We start from the raw sequence: 19,110 nt of genomic DNA, 5'->3' as shown, positions 1-19,110 counted from the left end.
TATTTGCGACTCAGGCTTACTACATGGAACTGTTTGTCACTTGCTAAAATAATTTGTAAAAGGAGAGAACTAGAAACGGCCCAGCCCATGTGCGCTAACTTGACAACTCTACCATCAAGGCTTCTTGTAACTGAGACGAAGAAGTGTGTGAAGTGAAAATACGTTTAAATTAAGTGAAACACGATAGGGACTTTTAAAGTGTTGTAGGTGACTGCAGGCATGAGTTCCCGGGGAGAACTACCATGCCCTACCAGGAGGGATGGGTATGTGTGCAGCTTCAGCAGGGGTGTTTGAGGTGCGACACCTCTCAAGTGCATTCTTAGTTTGGTAGTTTGATCTCGGGGCCTATAGTCTGGGCTGCTATGTTTTTTTTTTCCATTCTCATTTCAGTTAGATTTTAACTTGTTAATTTGTTTCATATGATCTTACATTTAAAAAAGTGATCAGGTAACCAAAACAGTAGTAAATAAGCACTCATAGAAATACTACTTGGGGTGCAAATTTACTTCCTGGAACTCACAAACATTTGCAGTAGATGGTTTAAAAACAACTGCCAGTGTCAGATTTCTAGACATACTTCTGGCAATCAAACAGCCAAAAGTGGATTTGAGGAGTACTTATAAGTAGTCTAACTAGTGGCAATTGCTCAGGGTAGCATTCCAACCCATCATTTTTCACCCACTGTGCCACTCGAATGCAAATAAATACTGACTCTGTCCCTCGTGCAAACAATTCATGCCGAACTACGGTGGTATCACCCATTCACCCTGCAGCCCTCAGCTTTTTGTAGCTGGGAAATTTGAGACTCACACCCCCTGAATCCCACAGACCAAAATATGCCCCTGGGTTTTGCTCTTTTCAGTTTCAGACAGACCCTTAATCCTTTTATAGGAGCCAGAAGTTAAGTGGAGAGTGACAATATGTTATCTGATTTTTCAAGAAAAGATGCACAAAGCAAATAATCCTTTCTGCACCGTCATGGGCATTCAATTTGCACTTGGCAGGGCGGTGCGAAAGTCTGGAAACAAGTGCTCACATCAAAGAGGAGTGCCATGACATGGAGTGAGCTTTATTGGGAATTGTAATTACACAGCATGTGCCTACTTATTATGCAGTTTTTTAATGTTCAATTTTGGGAGACAGATTATTTTGAGTACTAATTTTTATGATGAATTCTGATTGTAAACAAAGAACTAATAACATTGTGCTCGAAACTATTTTAGTTATTCAGAAGTGTATTTATTCATGCAATTTAGTTGTGACATTTTCATGAAGTTTCCTATTAAAATTGCTGCTTTTCTGATGTACTGTTCAAACTGCTCCTGATCATTCCCTCTCCCACTCAATGTCCTCCAAGATGTCTATTCTCTCTAGTCTCTGCAGTCTTGTAGAGTACAGGATACTGTGATGAATAGAGTTTTTTTTACTGTGAGTGCATAAATTGTTAACACATTGTTCCTCATATTCTGAAAGTAGCAACCTCAAGGCCCTTCTGCTGTCGCTTCCTGATGTGAGCCTGGTAGAAAACACTGCTGTAAGGGTTCTTGTTTAATACGTTTCTTATTATTTTGTGTATCTCTGGAATGCAACAGCATAGAACCTGCGGATACTTCCTTAAACATGGGGTTAGTGCTATGTGATTTATTTTTCACACATCAAACTATGATTTGTCTAAAATGTGTTATCACTAATCTTAACACAAGAAGTCTGTTGGTTTTGATAATTAATTAGCTATGAAATTTGTATAGAAATTCTGGTTTATGGGGGTGTGCTAGAGATTTTACCTTTCCATCCAAAGACTGTTCATTTGTTCAAAGACGTTTTCTTTTCCTCCAGAGACCATTTCTTTTATGAGACCTGTCTTTTCTACTAGGGATGCTGTCCATTTTGTTTTGGGATTTCAGTGATCATTTCGGACTTAGACATATGTTAATTCCTGATTATGTGCTCTGCATATATGTCATCATGACATTTAACTTATATTACGTATCACTTAATTTTTAGGTTTTGTTAAAAAAAAAAAAAAAAAAAAAACTTTCACTTTTCCTGATCTAGAACTCTGTCATTGAGCACTCCATTGTGGTTGGCCTGAACTTTTGACTTTGTCCCGATCCGGCGCGACCAGATAGCGCCAGTTGCTTCTTTTTGCTTCTAAGCACTTTTCTACAATTTCGTCTTTAAAAATGTATAAATAAAGTTCTACTTATTGGATTTTTGTTATTTTGGTCTTGTTTTATTAATTAGGTTAAGTTTTACTAACCAGGTGGGGAATCTTTATGTGGTGTTTTTCTCTGTTTTACTGTTTGAAGCTGCGCACAAATACTTAACACAATGCCTCTTAAGAAAGCCTGACTGCTCTATGCCAAGCTACTGTGGGGGGAAAGGGGGATAATAGCACAGGTAAATTTACGGTGTGTTTGTGACTCACCCTGACTACGATTGTGGTACTTATTACTCAGCTAATTTTATGTTGGGCCTGATGTTGAGGAAGGTGTCTCATCACAAGATCAGGAGTACTGAAGAGTTACTGCCCAAGGTAAATTTTGGGAAAATCTAAATTTTGGATGTCCTAAGATTTTGGGGTTCGGAGTTCTGCCTCTACGGTTTCACAGCAATAGAGGGGTAGTGGTTTTATCAGGACAGGTGGGGAAACAGTGCGTGGTAGGAATTTTGTGGATCGCAGTATATTCCTGTAGTTTGTGTGACAGAAATGCAAGAAAAAATAAAGTGTTTATTCAACAGTTCACCTATGCAGGGTATTCTGGGCAAGAAAACTTTGAGGAATCCACACAAGCCACACCTCGGTGGACTCCCCCGGGTGTCTAATTTACAGAAATGTCTGGATTTGGTAGGTTTCCTTATATGGCCTCCTAGCCCAGGACCGAAAATGCAGGTGCCTGTCTTACAAAACCAGGTTGTTTTCTGATAGATAATTTTGTTGTCTCCACAATACGATTTGGGTGGTGGAATTTGGGGCTGAGCTAAACTGGGGATCTCCCAAGAGCTGCATGCACCTGCTCTCTGGGTTGGGCTTACCAGCTATTGTCCCCCTGCACAGACTGTACTTGTGAAGGGACAGCACGACTGTCCTCATCACCTCCCTCAGAATCACTGGAAGAGTTGTTGTCAGATGGGACTCATTCAATGAAAAATCACTCCCAGAGTCTGCTCTATTGTCCTTTCCCTCAGATGCTGTCTCAGTATCTGTCTCAGTCTCTGGTTATAGAGGACAGCTCTGATATGGGATCAGAGTCAGGGCTTGAACAGCAGCCATCCAACGAGACGCCACCTCTGCCACTGGCTAAACAGTCCCTCTAAAACACTAGCCTACATAGACAGTCACAAAATTGCTGGTGGGTGTGTGATGCGTGCAACAGTAGAGGTCAGTCACCTTACCTTCGCTTCTTCCCTCAAAAAGCACGTTCTCTCAAGACACTAAAAAAAACTAGACACACTATTACTTCACCTTGTCACATACCCATCGTCACAGTCTTTAGCGCCTGTGTGCCCATTCAGACAATTATTATTGGTGCATCCACTCCCATGACCACCTCCTCTGATTCACTCACTACCACCTAGCAAAAGTGTCCTTCATCTCTCCATAGCCCCCCTCGTACATACATTTCATTTGTATTATAGCGCAGGTAATGGCTGGCTTCACTAATCCACTCAGCTATTCACATAAAATACAGATTTGATTTCTGAAGCAGGCATATAAACCTTCTCCGTTACTTTATGGCATCAAAACTGCCACTAGACAAAAGTCCGATCCTTCTCTAGCAGAAACATATTCACAAGAGTTAGCTTGACTTTTTATTGCTACCTAAAAGCTACGGGTGAACCGCGTAAGTTGAAGTATGTGCACTGCTTTGAAGACGCCCGATGCGAGACAACCGGTGGCGATATATATATATATATATATATAAAATCTATAAAATATATATATAAATAAAACATATAAATATATGTTAGAGATGACATATGTGGGTGTGGCTTCCCTGGGGGCTGATCGGTGGGGGGGCCCTTTTTCAGAGGGGGCAGACACCCCCAAACCCAGTGTAATGTGTAATCCCTGGTGTCTAGTGGGGTTTTGTGATCCACAGTCAGGAAACCATTTCAGGGAGGCCTTGTTTGAAAGGGGAGAATCTAATAACACTGGCAAAAAGAAGTACAAGTTTTTGGTCTCAAAAAGCACACATTGCCACCAGTGGCGTAACAATGGCACCCTAGCCCCCTCCTCTAGGGAGGCCCCTCAGTACAGCACCTGTCCTGAGTGAGTCTGGAGGGGGGCCCTCCATTTTCTTCGGAAGGGGGGGGCTCCAGTTTCGTGTCACCATTAGTTGCCACAGTAGTTCCTGCACTTAACAAAACTATTGTGTATGCTAATAAGCTCCTTGTGGAAGAGCAGAACGCGATCTCTCACGGTAAAGCCGGCTGATAGAAAGAGAAATAGAAGTTTAATAAAAAACAAAACGTCTTTGTTAATTCAAGACCTAATTAGGGACTCAATTCTTAATGCAATCCACAAAAGTGCACCCATAGTATGTCTTTGAATTAGTGGCTTTCATGAATTCACAAGACCTTACAGAAGTAGACCAATAAGTTGTGCTCCTAGAAAATATTTGGGAACTATATTTTAGCACAAGCAAAAATGCATGTGTACATTTGCTCATGTCAAAATCTGAGTGTTTACAAGTTCACTTTCCCTCCAACCACATTTTTCCCAACCCTGGAAGAACTTCTAATTCTGTCATTGTCAGGAGTAAAATGTCCAACCTTTCTCATTATCTGAAAGGATTAGACAAGAGCTGGCGAAATCCTTAAACCATGCATTAGTAGGTTTACAGACTCACTCACTCCAGTCCTGGAACTATTGCTTACTGCTTTCTCCAGCCCCAGTATGCAGATCTGCAGAAAGGTGTCAAAATAAGGAAATTGCTATAGTAGGGACGGAAACTGCAAGTATTCAAGCCCTACTATAGTAGTAGCCCTGGCATAATCAGAAAGGCTATTATCAGAGCTCTTACATAATGTGATTGCTGCCATACTTTGGTGCCACACTACATGGCACCAAAGGGAAAAGTATATTTTATTTTACAGGACAAACAGATTTAAGAAGCAACCTGTCCTATGGACAAGTAGATATTTTATTGAATTCCACACCCCTCGGCAAATTGTAATTTTACAGCTATATGTGTGCAGAGGGATTTCAATGTTTAAGAAAAGCACAAACAACCCAAAAAATATCCTCAGTATTGATTTTGTGGACATTCTTGCACCCAGCTTTGAGTCTCCATTTAATTTAATGTCCCTTGTCCTGTAGTCCCTTGTGGTTTTTCCCATTTTTTGAGGTGACATAGCAAATGTGGCATGGGCCATAATGCTGTGCTGTTAATGACAGCACTGGGACCGGTACCACAGCATTTGCTGTTAGACTTATCCCTGACTTTAAAGCTACCCGACATTGGCAGTCAAAAGGGCACACAGGAAAGCTTGTGGATGTCACACATGGCGAGTCATTAGTGTCACTGAAGGGTAAGCACTTTGAATCAGACTGAAGGTTCAAGTCCCACTGTTTCCTTGGTTGTTGACGGCTGAACAGTCATTTTTCCTCATTCAATGTTGGAGTAATCTCAATAGTAAGCAAACTTCAGTAGTTTAGTTCTTTTGTAAGTAAGGAATTGTCACACTGGCGAGTTGCTCATCTTGGGCAGTTAAGGAGTTGTGTGCCAAGGTGGTAATACATGTGGTGGTTGTTATGACCTGCTGTGCTTGTAATGTGCACACCTCCCTTGTTCTCTGCTGTGCTCAGCCAGTGTGTGATCGCATGGAATGTTGGTGAGTGACTGGAGGAGTGTACAGTTAGGGAGAGTGGGCTGAGCAGAGAGGATGCAGCTCCTGGTGGGGTTTTCTTATTAAGAAACCTGTAACTTATCCTGCAACCTTTTAAATAAATCTACAACCTCTATCCTACATGAACTGGGTACCCGACTCCTAGCTGCTAAGAAGGAATCTGTGATTACAATACTGGCGACCATATGAAAACTAACCTACACTTAAGAAAACTCATGAAACAAAGGAGTGAGGGAACATTGAAGGCGTGGGAGAAGGAAGGAGACGCAAGAAGAGGAAAAGTAGGTTCACTGAACCCCATCAGTGTCTTAAGCCATCAGACAGCCTGCAAACCGAGAAGGTGTCTACTTAACTGTACACAGATGAACAAAGACGCTTTCAAGCAGTCACTGTTTTTGAGCCAGGCCTGCTGTGTCTGGTAGGAACTGTCAGATGCAGATTTGATTGGTATTAAATGGACTAGGAATACTGAAGAAGTGGCCTACTGAACTTTGCATTCACACAGTTTAACTAAATACAGAGTTTATCTAATCTGTGGGAGTGCAGTTGTTTGCAGTCAGCATTCCTGGTGGTGAGTGAACTAGCAGCAAGCAAAACAGTATAACAAAGGAGGGCATCACTAGTCAAATTTGGAGGCTGACTCATGCAGCACGTTGTTTTTAGCGATACGACTGAGCATTTACAATTGATTTACTGTGAGCACAGCACACAAGTGACTCAGTGTACTGTTATATGGAGGTGCAGACCATTGCCTACATCATTAATGTATTGCCATGGGAAAGTGGTTGCTCACACGCATGAAGAGAGAGTGAGCAACGCGCGTCATTTGTTGAAGGCAGTATGTGTGTTATCATGGGCGCACGCTCAGGTAGTGAGATTTAGCACATGCTATCATAGTGGAGGTGCAAGCAATGGCATATTAACTCTATCCTTCCGTAATCAGTGGAATTTTAAGCATGAGATAACTTAATCCTGAGCATGCCGACACTGTGATCAGTGTTGGCTGGGAACACTTCAGAGCGACGCGCAACACAGCAGCTGAAGAGTAGACCGCATTTCAACCACCATGCGGGAATCATCAGCATCATAGGTTTTGGAAAACAAGTCAATGCGGTGTGCAGCGGCGTTATTTGAAACTAAACCGCATTGCAGGATCAATACAAGAGACATGCAGTTTTGCGAGGATCAGCAACATTCAACAATCATACAACCAAGCACCTAGGGAACTATAATGTGTCTTCAAGTACCGGATCTACATCCAGGGTATTGTGTGTAGTTTGTGTGAGCTGTGCTCACCGGAGTGGAGAACTTTGTGTTCTGTGCCATAGTTATGATTTTTTAATGGCATGCTTATTTTGCTGCCACATGTACTGTCATGGGTTATGTGCAGCGTATTTAGGTGAGATATACCTCGCTACAGTGGAAGACTGCGTTTGCTATTTTTTGTCATGATGATTTTGTTGCCACAGTATATGTTTATTTTTGCTTCAGTTTGAGTGGAACTGTCAGTAGAATGTTTTAAATAGGGGTTGCATGCAATGTAATGCTGAATGGTTACCTATGATATATAGTCGTATTGTGATAGTTCTGTGCAATGTTATGCTGAAGTTTTACTGATAATCTCAATTGCTAAAGTATTTTGTCAGTTTTGCGTGTGTGCTCCTGTAAGAGTTCAGGAGGTTTGGTGAGTGGAAGTGGCTATGGTTAAGTCCGTAATTTGTGTCACTGGTTCTGTGGTTTATGCAGCATTGGGTGAACAGGTAGTGCTATTTTTTTGTAAATGCACAACATGACCTGTTGTTTGGGACGAGTGCAGATTGTAAGATACCCACTGAAATTCACAAGATGCTCTGTTGTTTTGGGATGAGTGTGGGTTGAAAGAAACCCGTTGTTAAATTCACAAGATGTTTTGTTGTTTATGGATAAGTGTGGGTTGAAAGAGACCTGTTACTAAATTCACAAGATGCCCACTGTTCTGGGTTCGGTGTGGGTTGAAAGAGACCAGCTGCCAAGTTCACAATTTGCCCTGTTGTTTGGGATGAATATTGGTTGAAAGAAACCAATTTGCTAAATTCATGTGTTCTCCGTTGCCATAGATGAGATGAGGGTTGGAAGATACCCATTGCGAATTTCTAGAATTAGGGATGAAAGACCTTTTCCTACTGCTATAATGAGTGTTTAAAGGTACCCATTGTGTTATGCACAAGATGGCCTGTTATGGGCGGATTAAGGATTTAAAGATACCCACTGTTCTAGGTTGAGTAAGGGTTTAAAGATACCCATTTTGTGGTTCATTTTACTGTTTCTGGCTGCTTGAGTAATAGGTGATGTGTTCAGGGTTCAGTAGGACCGGTAAATGGGTGTGCTTTTGGTGGTGTGTGGATGGGGTCAGACGCGACCACTGCTGAATCATTTATAGGTTTTGGCTAATTTATAGGACTTATTGAAGCTGGTGTCACTTACGTTTGTTTGTGTTTTATTATTTTCTATCTTATGTTTCCTACTTGCTTTTTATTATTTTCTACAGGAAGGAGATGTGTTATGATCTGCTATGCTTGTGATGCTTTCTGTATATGCCTCCACTGTTAGCTGCTCAGCCAGTGTGCAATGTCATGGAATGTTGGTGAGTAGCTGGAGGAGTGAAGAGTCAGCGAGAGCGGGCTGAGCAAAGAGAATGCTATTCCCGGTGGGGTATCCTTATTAACTAATTTGTAACTTATCCTGTAACCTTTTAAATATATCTACAACCTCAATCCTAAATGAAGTGGCTACCTGATTCCTACTTGCCAGGAAGTAATCTTTGATTACAACAGTGGTATTACAAAATCATGGCAACAGTATTCATAGCTGGTCATGTTGTTCTGATCCATCTGTTTTGTTGTTCAGAGAAGGATATCTCCAACATGTAAGTTACTAAATAACCCTTTGTCTTCTCCAGCATTTCTGTTCACCCGTCAGCTGTTACCAGCGCTTGGTGTTACTGCTGAGAGGCCCAGAACAGGTGTCAGATAGAAGGTTTTACAGCCTAACTTGCTGAGCTTCCCTCGGTCATCAGGATCTCACAGAGTTGGGTACACAAGTGTTGGAGAATTTTCATTCTTCGCAGGAATAAATGCTAGGGAATAATGCTTGACAAAGTCAACAGATCTTTTGAACCAGCAAAAGGGTGTGGTAGACCTAAACAACAAATTTCGGGTTGCAGTCATCAGGTAGGTTCTCCGGTGGGGACTTGACGGGCCAAACGTTTGCAGCAGTCCGACTCATCGCATTTTCCCGAGGAGCCCTTTCCTTAATATAGGAAAGTCAATCGAAAAATAGGGCACTTAGGCTTAAATGTAAGTTTTCTTTCACATTCCTACACATTAGAGACCCACTCTATAGTGAGGGTTAGTTTTTTGTTTTCAGTACTTAAGACACGTCACTTGATCCTTTAGTGACAAACACAGGAGAGAAACACGTCGACCTACACACTGCGTTAAAGGTAATTTCCTTTTTCCCTCTTCTTTTCATTGGTTGGGGTGAATGCAGGAACATTACTTCCTTTAGCACTCCCCCCTTCACCTTTAACCTTGACTTAAATCCGTGTGTTTATTGACAATTCCAACATTCACTTTCCAGTCCTTCACTATCCTCTCCTGCAGGGCAGAATTCATTCCTGCACTCAACACATGGCACTTACCAAAAGACCTCTGGCAAAGAGTCCCCTTGCAGGGCCCAACGGGTATTGCAGCGCCGGCCCCACGAGGACCAAGACCGAGGATGAAGCATGACACCCATTTGGGTGTGTGAAGGTATTTGCTTCCAATTACAGAAGTACCCAGATTGACCTGTGTCTCAAAGTGGGATCCTAGTGGGACTCCCCGTTTCAGAACAGTGTACTATGATGTACTGTGTATGCTAATCAGAACACCGTACACTGGACCTGTAAAATCTCCTAATCCTCTCAACACATGAAGATATATGGCTATGTTTCTTTCAAATGCTATTTTTATTGTGTTGCCCTCTAGGGGATGTTTCCACCAATACAGCTGAATGTCAAGTTTATGAAGGTTTAAGGTGCTGCACGGCTAAATACGTATATGGTCCCAAAGGCAAGACTGTCAATTACGACGCAATAGCTCTAACTCTCGCTAATGCAAGCCCTAAAGCATTGCAAATGCTTTTTCCTTTTTTGGCAAGGGCGTGGCACATGCCTAACCAGCTGCATGCTGTGCTCCATTTTCTCCCATACTAACAAGTCTGAACCCCTGCTCTCTTCTCTGGTGCACAGTGAACTCACCCCCAAACCTGTCCCCCGCCCCCCACCACTTTCATGGGTTAAAAAAAAAAAAAATCTTTTAGGTTTCTTTTTCTTTTTTTTTTTTTGCTAGGGCCCATAACCTGCACACAACTACGGAGACGCTCACAGGTCTCATATTGCATGGAAGAGTAAATTAGGAATAAACTTACAAACAAAAATCATTCCAAAATTGGCAGCATGCATAAAAGTGCATGTACAAACATTGGTGGTCATCTTGAAATTAATTTTGTTATTCATAAAAATTAATTCAAGATGCCGCATGTGCATGTATGCTCGTTCATTGCATCCAAATTTGCACAATGGACGCATGCATAGACACACAAGGGTGGTTATTTTGGAATGAGTCGGGCATGATTTATCCAAAAACAGCAAGTACTGTGAGATCCAATAACTCTCCCCAGTCAAAGACAAGACTTAAAAAACATTTTGAACTTTTTAAAACTAAAATCAGTCATAAAAAAAATCTGTATTCATATTCAGAGATCACAGACACCATATTAAAGTGTAACTGCTAAATGCACGTCCCTCTAAGGCAAGACGTGCAACAGGGTTTTACTAAAAAATTAAAAAGTTAGGAGATCTACAGTGAGTGTCAGTGAGCATGAGGACATTTAATTTTTTTTCCAGGGTTTACAGTTGGTAACTAAAGGGTGCACTATTAAAACAATGACGTTATTTCAGTAGAAGACTTCCCTTCATCAACAGTTGTGTATTTTAGAACTGCCTGATGCAGTTCAATTATTTTGATTACTATAGAAAAGTTGAGGTGCCAACGTACAACAATAATACCCTCTGAATCAGCCTGTAATATTATAGGCTCGTCATCAGACAGCAGTGAGCATAGAGATGGATGCACAACAAACCAAAGTGCAGTCCTGCAAGGTCCTCAAGTGCATAAAGTATGAGAATTATGATCCAGGGTGCAATGAGGGCGAGGTCAGTGAGTTTGGGGAAAGAGTCCGATGTGTCTAAAATGAATTCAATAGTCTGCAACTGTTTTGGTGGCCTCTCGCTTTAAAGTGAATACATATAAAACATAATGCACACACCTTAAATGCAAGCTAAAGTAATTTAATTGGTGGGTAACGTACTTTTATGTTATGAGCCATCAATTGTTTAATGTGATCACTGTAGATGTCTGCCTCTAACCAGGTGAAGAGTGTGTGTGGGGGGGGGGGGGGGGGGGGTTTTGAGGGCACGATGTGCCCGTACTTGTTAAATGAATTTTAGAAAAACTGTTCCCCTACTGTTTTGTAAAAAGGCAACCGTCAGCTAAAGTGTGAGGCAAGGAGTCTCCGGTGCTGTGAAACCGAAGGAGTTGCACACAGATAGCCAAGCCTTCTTGCCAGGCAGTCTGCTTTCCTGAAAGAAATGTAACTGAGCGCAACTGGTTAATGTACAAATGCAAAGATTGCCTGGCAGCCGGTATTAGTTTTAATGATGGAACCACTTGAAGCTTCCTGATGACACACATTTATTATTTTTGAGAAGTACTGTAGGTGCCTACCACGTAAGCTGCGAAGTGTTGCTTAAAAAAAAAAAAAAAAGATAGTTATAGACAAAATTTGCATTACATACAGTCTGGGTATTACTAAACTATATTTGGAAGCACTTTTTTGATGCAAAACCTTTTGCCCATTTTGTAACATCCTATTTTATACTGTCTGTAATGCAAGTTTAAAATAATGACTTACACGTTCACAGTGCTTTCTGTCACAGAGTGGGACATTGCTGCACTAAGAATACACAAGTCACTAATCGCCACTGCACCAACCAGAGTACAGGATGTGGCACATTTTCCTTGCTTGCGCCAGGCACACCTTTCAAAAGGTGCCTCAGATGCAAACAAGGAGTGTGCGCTGTATTATATTTAATGTGCTTGGGCAGTGCATTCCTGTGAAAGACAAAGCATCTGCTTTAAAGTTGCTCCGTTTCACTGTGCAGGCGGCAACCGGTCTGCACTTTTAAGGGAGATTAGAGATCCCCTTGCATGGGGATGCAGTGAGTGACTCCACCTGCCTGGAAGGGGATGTCTGGGGGTCCATAGGACTATCTTTCCCTCCTCCAAAGGGCAGCTATCAGGGGGGTGAAGTGGCAGTGCACCACCTCAAAATAGTGCGCCTCCTGACAGCTTCTTTGTCTTTGAATCCGCATCTAGAATACTGAGCGGGTGCAGAGGCAAAGGAATTCCCTCATTTGCAAGAGGCCACGCCCCATGCAAATGAGGGACCACCCTCTGGCAATAGCAATGCAGTGGGTCTCGCCTTTGCTCGAGTTTTAGCTATTTGCGATGAAAATTACGAACTGGACTTGTCTTGCCACACAAACTGAAAATAAAAAGTAAAACAGTTGGCATAAACAAGCCAATTCAAAGCACAGATGTGAGCATGAAGAAGACACACAGAAGGAAAAAGAAGTTTGCATGCAGTCAAAGTTATCGGCAAATGTGCAATTATCCATTTATCCATTTAATCGGGTCGATGGCCAAGGTGGTAACAAAACGGCCGTAAGGAGGGACAAACGTAAAGTAGTTACCAACAAAAAGAAAGGATTTTTGAAAGGCAAGCCGACGAATGATTGATAGTGATGAGTGTGTGGTGGGCGAGGTTAAAAGCCCAGATACATACCAACACGTCTGAAAATCAGCGTTTGCGCACTGCTATGCTTGACCTAAAAAGGGTCGCACAAGCCTCTGAGGCCCTTTCTGTAATACAAAAGTGCCCATGCCCACTGCACTTCCAGGGCACTTTCCATAATACGGCCCCAGGATTTTTTTTTTTTTTTTTAAATTGACGCATTTGTCCACATCCTAATGCTCACTCACCCTGCCCCTACTGAGCACAGCACTACAGTTCCCATACTTTTTTTTTTTTTTTTCCCAATGGACCTCAACAACTGATCTTCATTGCACCAACTAAGATTAATTTCTGTGACTGTCAGGTTAGAAGTGGAGAGTCCTTACAGACCTACGAGGTCCTGGCATGCAACGGATGCTATTGCAAATATGAAAGTAATTATTTTGCAATTGTATTATACACAGGACAATATGGGCTGCGGTGACAAAGTGCGTAGAGATGTACAGTTTGAGATAAAAAGTGCATTCAATTTATATTAGTAATATATATTCAGAATGTACAGAGCACAAATCATTTTTTTAAAGTTTCCATTAGAAGGATGCCTTCCAGAGCCGCTAAAATCCTTACAATACATTTAAAAAAATAATAGATCTTTGGCACTACAAAGCCTCAAATGATTCCATCTATTAAAGCTGTATGCTGGCTTCCATGCATCCTTTAGATTTCTTGATTAACAGATTACACACATTTACAAATCTTTCAGGTAGCCAGGCACCCTAGGGAAAAGGCTTGTTTCTTCTTTAGCTTTCTTTCCCACCCTCAGCTTCATAATCTAGGAGACCCCACCTGAAACCTCCACCTTCTGCCCAACTTTTGTTAGCGAGAAACTCCTCAAGGCTGGCTTTAACGGTCCAATAAAGTTTTGTTTGCCTTTGTAAACTTATAATTTGTTTTTTTAATGGATTAAAGACCGTAATTAATAGATCCTGTCCACTTCAACCACGGAGCCCTACCAATCAAAAAGCAATGCACTGTCACTCCTAAAACCATCTTGACATGTTTACATTCCTCACTGACAGAAGAAGATCAAGCATGAATATCACTAAGGCACCATTAAAGCCTATCCTAAAAAGCTATTCAGTCATGACCAATGCATGCCACCCTCTCAGAATTCCTGACATTTTTGCTCCCTACCTCAATATTTAGTTTCAAGTGGGATATATGGTAACTGAATAGGTCTTAGTGCAGTAACCTCAACCCTACCTAACAAATGGGTGGGATATCGAATTTACTGTAGCATGTCAGTTAAAAAGAGGTGATGACTATGTCAAAGCAGTGTCTTACCTTGTCCTCGTCGGCGTACATGGGAATGTCATGAAATGGAGAAAGGTACTGTCCTTTTTTGTTTTCTGAAAGAAAGACACACATTTTTGTTATACAAGTTCCTGAAGAATTCAAAATGAATCTCTTTAACTAATAAAAAAAATATTTAAAAGCTACATACTCTTAACTCTTGCCACTCTAGTTCAAGAGGAATTTCCCAGATTTAAGCTACATCAACACGGAGGCAAATCTGAAGGTTTTTCCTACAAAGTGCTCCAATATTCACTGAATTAAGTTAGTAGTCTGTTGAACCCATTTGTAAACTGTACACATATTTCACGCAAGTAACCAGTTTGAATAGTACTTTTCTTAAGAGTGGGAAATTTGCAACTTTTCCTGATTGATGCATAATTCTACAGCAATTTTCGGAGATCTGTTCATGGTTTGTTCCCCTTTATAGGAAACAGACATGTTACCATCATAACTTTGCGGCATTATTAATTAAAAATAGCTGTCTAGAACTTTGTTATCTGTTGGAGCACATATTCAATATTGATTTATGAGTCATTAACGTATGCTTGCTTCGTTAAACCACACAAGTGCTGTGTACCTTTGTTTCTTTCTTTATATAATTAGGCAACAATAAAAACAAGCTGGGATCCACAACTGTCAACAATGTAACACACTAGGACCTTTATTCCTTTGTGTTTTTGTAATGTTCGGTTAAAGCGTTCCCTGCACAATATTTGACCGATTCTAAATAAACATTCAAACTCAGAACAGAAAAATACCACTATTTGTCCTTCCAAATAGAAACACAAATAAGCTCGGACAGGAGGCTCTGCAAATGCTGTTTTGTCATCCAAGAGGAAAAATATTGTTTTTTTTCCCCGAGATATGCTTCCCATCTGCCGGCAAGCACCAGCAGGTGGTGAGGTGAAACCAATGGACTACCATCAAAACGTCTGGACGTGGCTTAAAGCGGATCTCTAAAAAAAGTAATGCCAAACACCTGCCTAGCATCACTGCTTGAGCAGACTATTGTATCCCTCAGATAATTTCCTAGGTAGGCTTAGTGTTGGCAGGAGGCAGTGAAACACACAGACGCATTTTATTTCACAGATGGCAGAGTGTGTGGCCAGAATCCCTTAGGCTCAAACTTTTCTAACAACCCTTCTTTTGCTTTTACATGAAGAGCAATGTCATGCTAATACTCCTTTGTAAAGTAAGCTGCTAGCATACCTAGTTTAATCCATTCAGCTCAACACTACATCTAGCTTGCCATCATCCTTCTCCTCAAATTATCCAATTTCAAAACTAATAAGTGACTAAAGTTAATAGCGCTGCCTTGTATATATTCCCCAAAAGGTTTAGAACATCTACAATGGAGTGTAGGTCTTTGTTGCTACTGAATGTAAGGATGGATGTGATATCTAGTGTCATTAACAGAAATTTTGTTATAAACTGCACATCAATCTAGTATGCATTAAGACTCATGGAAGTTATTACAGGCAGGCAATAAAGCAACAATAAAAATCCATTTAATTAATTCTTGCATCGGAGGTAGATGCAATAAAGACAACCAGTCTACATCAGCCAACACGCTTTGTTCATGAAGTGTTCTTCTTCAGGGTCATTTAGTATTTTGATAATTAATAAGCCTTTTGAAGTAAGATGATCACTGGTGTACAAGGGTACAATATTTAAAGAAAAACTGTGGGGGGTGCAGTAAGCAAAGTCATCAAAAGTATTCCATAGCTAGAGTAGGTAGTCAGATCTTCGTTTGTCAGGCAACATCACTAGGGCGCTAGAATAGAACTTGTGGTAAAAGCAGAGCCTCAATTTTATGCTAGTAAAGCTGAGAAAAAGACTCCAGGTGCTTCACATAGTTTTTTCTTGATACACATGCCAATTTGTATGATCATTTGACTTAAAAGGGACAATAATTCCAGCATTTGCCACTATGGTTGTATGACGGAGCAATGCAAGGAAATAGATTGCATGCCTTTACATCACATTTCTAAGGTAAGTATTAGTAGGTTAAGGTAAAGAAACCACCCTTTTTAAATTACCCTTACCCACCCCTGAATCCAAAAAGGCCTTTTCCAAACAATACCCTTCTTACCAATGCCTAAATCCAAGAAACACCCCTAACCACCCTACACCCCTACCCATCCCTAAAACTAAAAACTTAAATATATATGTGTGTGTTTGTGTGTGTGTGTGTGTGTACACATACACACACACACACACACACGTATACATACATAAATATACATATATAAATATACACATATTAATACTTACCTTAAATGTGTAGTAACGACATGTGTGGTGAAGACAAATGTGATAAAATATTACGTGGTAAAAAATGCGTTGTGATTGTAGTCAGATGTAACAACTTCGTGGTAAAGACTGCTTCCTGTATGAATCAGCCTAGTGTATACTTTGAGTGCATCGATTTTATCTTTTTACAACTTGTCTGGAATGCATACTATTAATTCGCATCACCACTAGTACAGACATGCTAAAACAATGGAGTGGCGTGTACCTAGAGGTAATAGCCAGAGATAGAGTTAGATTTAATACTTTCCAACTGTTACAGTCACTTCAATGCCTTCTCAGAGGGTCATCCGGTGCAGAGATAGGCTTCTTTTGTTAAAAGCATCAAGGCTACACGTCGATGCAGAGACCAAGAATGGTCAAAGCATGTCTCACATTGCTATGTTTGGGACTCAAGCCCCCGCTTACTCACTCATGGAATGTGTCCACAATATTCATCTTCTGCCTTCCGGAATAACGGTGAGTCAGCCTATGGCTAGGCATAGACTGTGGATCTCCTACTGAAGGACACATGCAGAGAAGCAGAGCTTGCCAATCTATTCCAAGCTCTACAGTACATGGCAGTTGTTGGACCTGGCTTTTTGACAGGGTCATCCCCAAACTTTTTGCCTTCCTCCTTCTCTTTTTCTGACCTCATTTTTGCTGGTTTTTAGACTCTGCGCACTTTACCACTGCTAACCAGTGCTAAAGTGCATATGCTCTCTCCCTTAAAACATGGTAACCTTGAATCATACCTGATTGGACTATTAATTTACTTATAAGTCCCTAGTAAGGTGCACTTTATGTGCATAGGGCTGGTAAATTAAATGCTACTAGTGGGCCTGCAGCACTGGTTGTGCCACCCACTTAAGTAGCCCCTTTTCCTTGTGTCAGGCCTGCCATTGCAAGGCCTGTGTGTGCAGTTTCACTGCCACCTCGACTTGGCATTTAAAAGTACTTGCCAAGCCTAGAACTCCCCTTTTTCTACATATAAGTCACCCTTAATGTGTGCCCTAGGTAACCCCTAGAGCAGGGTGCTGTGTAGATAAAAGGCAGGACATATACCTGTGTAGTTATATGTCCTGGTAGTATAAAACTCCTAAATTCGTTTTACACTACTGTGGGGCCTGCTTCCTTCATAGGCTAACATTGGGGCTGCCCTCATACACTGTTGAAGTGGCAGCTGCTGATCTGAAAGGAGCAGGAAGGTCATATTTAGTATGGCCAGAATGGTAATACAAAGTCCTGCTGACTGGTGAAGTCGGATTTAATATTACTATTCTAGAAATGCCACTTTTAGAAAGTGAGCATTTCTTTGCACTTAAATCTTTCTGTGCCTTACAATCCACGTCTGGCTGGGCTTGGTTGACAGCTCCTTGTGCATTCACTCAGACACACCCCAAACACAGGGTACTCAGCCTCACTTGCATACATCTGCATTTTGAATGGGTCTTCCTGGGCTGGGAGGGTGGAGGGCCTGCTCTCACACAAAGGACTGCCACACCCCCTACTGGGACCCTGGCAGACAGGATTGAACTGAAAGGGGACCTGGTGCACTTCTTAGCCACTCTTTGAAGTCTCCCCCACTTCAAAGGCACATTTGGGTATAAAACAGGGCCTCTGCCCTACCTCATCAGACACTTGCTGGAGAAGAAACCGGAACCAGAAACTACATCCTGCCAAGAAGAACTGCCTGGCTGCTCAAAGGACTCACCTGTCTGCTTTCTACAAAGGACTGCTGTCTTGCTGTTGCCCTGCTGCCTTGCTGAACTCTTGTCTGGCTGTGAAAGTGCTCTCCAAGGGCTTGGATAGAGCTTGCCTCCTGTTCCTTGAAGTCTCAGGACCAAAAAGACTTCTTCCTTTCACTTGGACGCTCCGTGCGCCGAAAATTTCGACGCACAGCTTGTTTCGCGGCGAGAAAAACGCCGCACACCGACGCTGATCGACGCGACGCCCTCGGGACGATCGAGACTTCGACGCACAACCTCGCAAGGACAAAGCCGCTCGACTTTCCAGGAGAAATCGACGCGACGCCCACCGTGAGTGCGAAACTTTGACGCACGGCCTCGCAAGGACAACGCCGCCCGACTTCTAAGGAGAAATCGACGCGACGCCTGCCGTGAGACCAAACTTTCGACGCACGGCCTCGCAAGGACAACGCCGCCCGACTTCCAAGGAGAAATCGACGCGACGCCTACCGTGAGATCGAAACTTCGACGCGCAGCCCCGCAGAACGACGCGCAGCCGGAAAACAAGCAGGAGAATCCACGCACAGACCCGGGACATCTGGTAATCCCCGCGATCCACAAAAAGAGACTGTCTGCGTGCCGGAAAACGACGCCCGACTTCCCCGCGTGGAAAAGAACGACGCAAGTCTGTGTGTGCTGAGGAGAAATCGACGCACACACCCCTTTTTCCACGCATCTCTTCTCCTGTGGCCCTCTGAGGAGATTTTCCACCAGAAACCAGGTACTTTGTGCTTGAAAGACACTGTATTGCATTCTAAAGACTTAAGACACTTTATATCACTTCCCTGTGATATTTCTACAATTCTCCATTGCAACTTTATTCTTTTTGACCTACAATTATCCTGATAAATATTATATATTTTTCTAAACACTGTGTGGTGTATTTTTGTGGTGCTATATGGTGGTATTGTATGATTTATTGCACAGATACTTTACACATTGCCTTCTAAGTTAAGCCTGACTGCTCGTGCCAAGCTACCAGAGGGTG

At 42.0% G+C, this 19,110-nt stretch overlaps 1 protein-coding gene across 2 annotated transcripts in view; it reads right to left on the bottom strand.

The window, feature by feature from the left end:
- PPA1 (inorganic pyrophosphatase 1) overlaps positions 1-19,110 on the bottom strand; it is a 327,202-nt gene that overhangs the window by 238,597 nt on the left and 69,495 nt on the right. For both annotated transcript variants that reach the window (XR_011204987.1, XM_069240377.1), the window contains exon 2: positions 14,074-14,138. Coding sequence is in view for 1 of the 2 variants with exons in the window: in XM_069240377.1 (XP_069096478.1) it covers positions 14,074-14,138 (65 nt within the window). In the remaining variant the exon portion in view is untranslated. The remainder of the gene's footprint in view (positions 1-14,073; positions 14,139-19,110) is intronic.

Source organism: Pleurodeles waltl, chromosome 6 (genome assembly GCF_031143425.1).
Source record: "Pleurodeles waltl isolate 20211129_DDA chromosome 6, aPleWal1.hap1.20221129, whole genome shotgun sequence".
In the NCBI taxonomy this organism is placed as follows: Eukaryota; Metazoa; Chordata; class Amphibia; order Caudata; family Salamandridae; genus Pleurodeles; species Pleurodeles waltl.
The sequence above is the reverse complement of the archived record's forward strand: the minus strand, read 5'-3'. Positions and strand labels throughout refer to the sequence as shown.